The following is a 6,116-nucleotide window of genomic DNA, read 5'->3' as shown; positions in this document are numbered from 1 at the left end:
TTCGGAGGGGCGGACAGGATTCTCTCTTGTGGCCTCCTGGGAGGGGGCAAATGAATATGAGGAGGCAAATGAATATGAGGGGCAGTGCAGGGGGTGGGGGTTAACCCGACGGTTTCCATGGCTCCCGGGGCGTGAAGGAGGAATGCACTCCGCAAACTGTGGCGAAACAACTGGGCTGCCCCGCCAGCCGGGCTGGAGAAGGCAGGAGGGAGGGAGGGCGGTGTGGGGGGAGGGAAGCCGGGCGGGACGGGGGCGGGGCGGTCACGTGCGCCCTAGGGGGCGAGGCCCCAAGCCGGCCCGGGAGCATACCGAGTCCCGCGAAGTGGCTGCGCAAGGAGCAAACCCTTTCCAGGACCGAGGGGCTGAACGTGGCCAGAGCGCCTTGGGGAAACTCAGGTCGCCCGCGGCCAGGACCCGGCTGAGGCGTCTGCGGACGACCTGCGGGACAGTGGTCGGGGACAGCGGGCCCCACGGAAAAGTGGGAGCAGAAGCTTGTAGGTGATCGTTGAGAGGCCCACTCGCGGCTTTTACGTAGGCTTGTGTCTCCATTTCTTCGGATCAGCTTTAGGGGACCAGTCAAGGCTACTGTCCTTTAAGACTGCCTGAGTCCTCAGCACCTGTCCAGGGCTCCAGGAGACTCCGTGGTCATGGTGAATGAAGATTCCAACCTGGAGAAGCGCGATGGCACTCCTGAGCCTCAGTCCGCGCTCCGGGCAGACCCCAGCACCTCGGCCCACCCCAGCACCTCGGCCCACCCCAGCATCTCGGCCCACCCCAGCGTCTCAGCCCATCAAAGCGTCTCCGCTCACCCTAGCGTCTCCATCCACCCCAGCGTCTCTGCCCACCCCAGCAGTTCGGCCCACCCCAGTATCTTGGCTCAACAGGGTGGCTTGGCTCAACCCAGTATACCGGGCACCGAGGACCTCAGTGTGATCAAGGTGAGCAAGCGCCGTTGGGCAGTGGTCTTGGTTTTTAGCTGCTACTCTATGTGCAACGCCTTCCAGTGGATCCAGTATGGCTCCATCAGTAACATCTTCATGAACTTCTACGGGGTCAGTGCCTTTGCCATCGACTGGCTGTCCATGTGCTACATGCTGACCTACATCCCTCTGCTACTGCCAGTGGCTTGGATGCTGGAGAAATTCGGCCTGCGCACCGTCGCCCTCACCGGCTCGGCTCTCAACTGCCTGGGCGCCTGGGTGAAGTTGGGCAGCCTGAAGCCACATCTTTTCCCAGTCACTGTGCTGGGCCAAGTCATCTGCTCTGTGGCCCAGGTCTTCATCCTGGGCATGCCCTCCCGAATCGCCTCGGTCTGGTTTGGGGCAAACGAAGTTTCAACTGCCTGCTCCATAGCTGTCTTTGGCAATCAGGTGGGTAGAGAGACGAGTTTGTGGGTGTTCAGAGGAATGGGCATCACTGTGGACTGAGTGTGTTACATTGTATCTAACTGTCCTTAACTGTGTGGGAGACTGTGATTTTCTGACTCAGCCGTGTTTGTGACTCTGGTGACTTTGTGGCTGGGTATGACTGACTGTCAGTGAGTGATTGTGACTGGGTGACTGTGTAAGAGAAGTGCCAGGAAACAAAAGGCGGGGACCTTTTCTTTCCCCTCACAATTTCTCTTCCCCCATCAGAAAGCATGCTTCTGAAACATAGATGCTTTTATGATTTCATTCCTGAACCTGTCAGTTCACCAGCATAGACCTTTGACTTCAAGAAAACTATCTTTCCAGGGAGCAGACCCAGGAAGTCAAACTATTCTAGTATCAATTTGGCAGGCGTTTTTAGCCTGACCTACCAGCTTTCCTAGAGTGCAGTATCTCCTGTACTACATAGGACCACAGAGCGGTGCCCTGGTCGGGTTTGGCACCGTTCTTACCTTCTTTTATACACAGCTAAAGCCAGGACAGCGGGAACAATGCTTTGTACCAGACTCGGTCTCTGGCGTTTAGAGCCAAGTCCAGCAGGATGGAGCAGAAGTCTTGCTCTGAATTTCCAAAGACTAGAAGCCTTGGAAAGGCTAGAAAGCTCATCTCTTAATCCCTTCTCTTTCCTTCTTTTTGGAAGGAGCATCTCAAATTCTTTGCATCGCAATGTGGTTATGACCCAGAACGTTGGGCATGTTATGAATCCGACTGCCTTCTCTAAATATTTGGAGCAAACTATATATGGGGTCCTTTTTAACCTGGACCACCGCCTCCAGGTCACACTGCTTCCCAAGTACACTCAGTTGTGTTTAAAATTACCAATAACCCTTAAGTTCTTATAGGCCTGTTTTCTCTTACCTGTTTATTGCATTTAGAAAATTTAAACTTTCATTTAGAAATTTCTCATTTGGGTTAGAAATTCCCAAAACTTCTCTAAAGGCAAATTTTCATTCTGTTCATCTTCACCAGCAGGAAGTTAACTTGAGTTAAGTCCTGCCGCTTGGGTAATAGTGTAAGCAATCAATGAAACACAAACATAGAGGCCTTCTTTAGCACACAAACAGGCAACATAAAATCCTTTACCCAGTTTTCTTTCACCTGTGGGTTTGAATGATATTCTGAAGATTGAATTGATTTGAAGTCTGGGGATGAAACAAGATGGATCTTTTGTTCAGGGCAACTAAAATATAGATGTTGAGGGTGACATTTACCAATCTCTTATCCTCTAAAGTGATGTGACTGGGGCTTTTAACATCCCTGTTGCAGCCCTGCTGGTAGGTTTGACATTACTGGATTTTTCCTTTATAAGGGAGTAAAGCTGGACTGCGGGGGTGGGGGTGCAGTGAATGGCAGGAACCTTCTAGCTTCCAGAGGAAAAATCTCCCTATTTGCAGAGAACAGGATACGGGCAAGGTCACTACAATCCTAACCCCTTTGGGGAGGGCAGTGGAACTAACTGCAAGAAGCCCTCAGGTAACCTGGTGAGAGCAGAGAATCCAACACTTGGTTTCCTTAACAAACATAAACGAATAGGTTTTCAGACCCCTCCTCACACACCTGTGTGGGAACTTAACTCCAGATATATCTTTAAAATTTAATAAGAATAGTTATTTATTCCCTACCCGTACTTCCCACCAAGGCCAGGAAATGCTAAGAATTTTACATTTAAAAACACTGTGACAGCACATATTTGTATCACAGAGCCATCTATTTAGTTTGATCTTTTACTCAACCTACTGTGCTAAGTTAAAAAAAAGTTATGAAAAAACTGAATGTTTATGCTCTGTGACATAGAGATAAATGTTTGGTTCTCAGCATGCATTTTAACCTTTCTTGCCGAGTAAAGATGGCTGAATGGAGAAAAAAATACTAGAGCACCTTGAACTGTGCTTAGAAAAAAGGCTCCACAAAGCTGTTAAATAGATTTCAAATGTAATTCCGCAGAATAATTCTTCATATCCTGCAAACTTCATGCTGATCAGCAAAACTCCTGCATGCTGGTAATTCTGACCTGTTTCTTCTAGTGCTTCATGTTTGCTCCACACATGCACCAGCCCCTGCTTGCATTCAATCCGACATTCATTCATTCAGCAGGCATTTACCTATGCGGGAGAGGAAGAAAATTTCTTTGACCCTTCTAGGTGCTTTTGGCTAGTGTAATTATTAAATCAACATGAGGCAGATGAACAAGAGAAAATTTAATTACATATGTACACATACATGAAAGAGTCAGAGACCCCACATGAGAGGTTCAAAGGTAGAAAGGTAAAATGAGGTGTATATGACATCCTGAGCCAAGCAAGGACTGAGATAAAATCCTTGGGGCTTCAGAAGGGCAGGAAGGTCATTGCAGGACAATAAGAAGAATAGATGTTGAGTAATTTGAAGTTTGCCCTGCCCCATAGATCGGTCATCAAAGATTATTTCTGATAATAACTCTTATTATGGGCAAGGCCCCCAATTTACATTCTTCTAGGTAGTTAAGGGAGGGGCAGAAATTTCTTCTGAACCTGCAGGGTCTCAATTACCTTTGGCTCAAAATAATCCATTTGCCAAAGTAGCACATTTTGGGGAAGGCTGTTCTGAACCCCTTCACCCAGCTCCTACCTTTTTTGCCAGACCCTGTGCTAGGGCTGCAAAGATAACCTCTGCCTTTGCAGAATTCTTGTACCAGACTTTTAAATTGTACCAGGTAGCAAGATTCAGATTAAAAAGAAAACAAAAAAGAAAAGATCAGAGCATAGAGGATTTATTTTCAGTTCTCCATGAGATTTTTAGTATCTTCTCTGCCTAATTGCTATGGAAAATTGAAGGGGAAGGAAACTAAATATCAAACACCTATTCTGTGGAAGGCAGTTTTTCATCTATTATTTAATTTTTCAATGCTGTGAGGTAAGTGAAATTGTCCCCATTGTTACAGGTGAGGAAATTGAGACTCAGATAAATGCAGCAATTTTATCTAGTGTTGGTCCTAGAGCTACTGAGTGTTAGAAAGGAGATTTGAACCCAATTTTACCTCCAAAGCCCATGTCAGTAATTGGCCAACATTGATTCTTCCCATAGACAGAGCATATTTTTTTTAAAAGGCAGGATTCTGAGGTTCAAAATTTGTCTCCGTGTCTCAGGGTTGTTGGTGATGAAAAAGTGTCCAGCAATTTTTTCCAGAATTTGAGAGCCTAGTTCCTGTCCTCTGTTTTGAAGTTTCAGGCATTAGCATTGCCTCCCCGGGGCTGCACTGTAAACTGCTGAAGGGCTGATACTGCTGCTTTGAGCCTAGCTTGGAGGGGCACAAGAAGATGGGCTTGAGTCTCTGGGAAGCAGAAACCAGTGAATTCCGAGCTGGAGTGAGAAAGGGAAGGCGTCTGAGACTGCAGCAGAGACTCTCCTGGTTGGCTCTGACCAGTTACACAGGTGGTAACAGGCTGGCATGTTTAGCAACACTTGCTCCTTTGTTTCAAGGGAAAATGATCTGTGCTGGGTGGCGGGGCGGAGGTTGAGTGATATGGACACATAGTTATTCTGCAAGCGGTTGGCAGAAAGCCTTGTGTTAGAGTCTGGTGATAGCTTGGTGGCACAGGATGAGGGAGATATGAGAGCTGAGAAAGACCCTCAAGTTAGCTTCAGTCCCAGTAAGGAGTCTACAGTCCCTATGCAAGAAGGGACTTCCTCAAGGATCCTTGGGCAGCTCATAGTTCAGTGCCACCCAATAACGGAGTAGGAGAGGATAAGTTTGCTTTCAAGGTAAGGAAAATACAGTAACCTTACAGGATCAGTTCTATGGAAGCCACAGCTGGCTAGGCTGTCAAAAATGGCACTGTCCAATAGAAATATAATGCAAGCCACATATCTAACTAAATTTTCTAGTAGCCACATTAAAAATATATAAAACAAATTTAAAAAAGTAAAAAAGGTGAAATTATCTTTAGTACTATATTTAACACAATATATCCAAAGTATTATTTCAACATGCAGTCAATATAATAAGATTACTAACAAGCTATTTTACATTCTTTTTTCATCATGTATTTTACACTTACGGGCTAACCACTTTTGCCAGCAAATGTTGGGACATGTTCAATAGCCAGATCGGACAGTATAGGTCTAGAGTAGTGATACTATTTGTAGGGGAGAAAAGGTTTTACTTGACCCTCTTATGGTCCCTGGCTGGATCTGAAATTAAGCTGACAAAGTCATATTAACAGAAAGTCATCCAAATTTATTTAATGTGTTACATGATGTGGGAATCTTCATAAGGAAATGAGGAAACAGTTAGACCTCCGTACTTTTTTGCTGAGTTTGATAATGAGTGGAGAGTCTTGGAGGAATACCACCGGTTAAGGAGTTTGAGGGAATTGTAGCAAACTAGAGGAAACTGGGCGAGGTCTGTTTGTTTGGATTCTCCTTGGCAGCTTTTGATTGTCTTCAGAGCTAAGGATATTCCCTTCCTTCAGGTCAAGGGGGGGCACTTCACGGGAGGCTTTGAAGGAAGGTCTGTCTCAGGGAAGAAGAGCAAGAAGCAGGAGGAGGTTAGAGTGACCTTGCTTCTGCCGTTTTCTCGAACTCCTTCAGCTTAAAGTATTCAATATGCCAGGGTGCTGTAATCGGGGTCGTAGGTCCAGAACCCTATCATATTTCAAGCAGCTGGAAATCAGCTTCTAGCAGATAAAAATGGACTTTAGGAAACTGACT

At 46.3% G+C, this 6,116-nt stretch overlaps 1 protein-coding gene across 2 annotated transcripts in view; it reads left to right on the top strand.

Moving 5' to 3' along the window:
* The first annotated feature begins 282 nt into the window (after window positions 1-282).
* The window catches only part of FLVCR2 (feline leukemia virus subgroup C cellular receptor family member 2), a 49,902-nt gene continuing 44,068 nt past the window's right edge, over window positions 283-6,116 (top strand). The window contains exons 1-2 of one of the 2 annotated variants that reach the window (XM_023537027.1): window positions 283-717; window positions 754-1,370. In XM_023537027.1, coding sequence (XP_023392795.1) covers window positions 648-717; window positions 754-1,370 — 687 coding nt within the window. In that variant the 5' untranslated portion in view covers window positions 283-647. Of the gene's footprint in view, window positions 1,371-6,116 lie in introns of both variants that reach the window. The other variant, XM_011370838.2, reaches the window with a different exon arrangement.

The sequence above is a fragment of the Pteropus vampyrus genome, unplaced genomic scaffold, assembly GCF_000151845.1.
Source record: "Pteropus vampyrus isolate Shadow unplaced genomic scaffold, Pvam_2.0 Scaffold177, whole genome shotgun sequence".
Classification (NCBI taxonomy): domain Eukaryota; kingdom Metazoa; phylum Chordata; class Mammalia; order Chiroptera; family Pteropodidae; genus Pteropus; species Pteropus vampyrus.
Note: the sequence above shows the minus strand (reverse complement) of the source record. Positions and strands in the feature narration are given on the sequence as shown.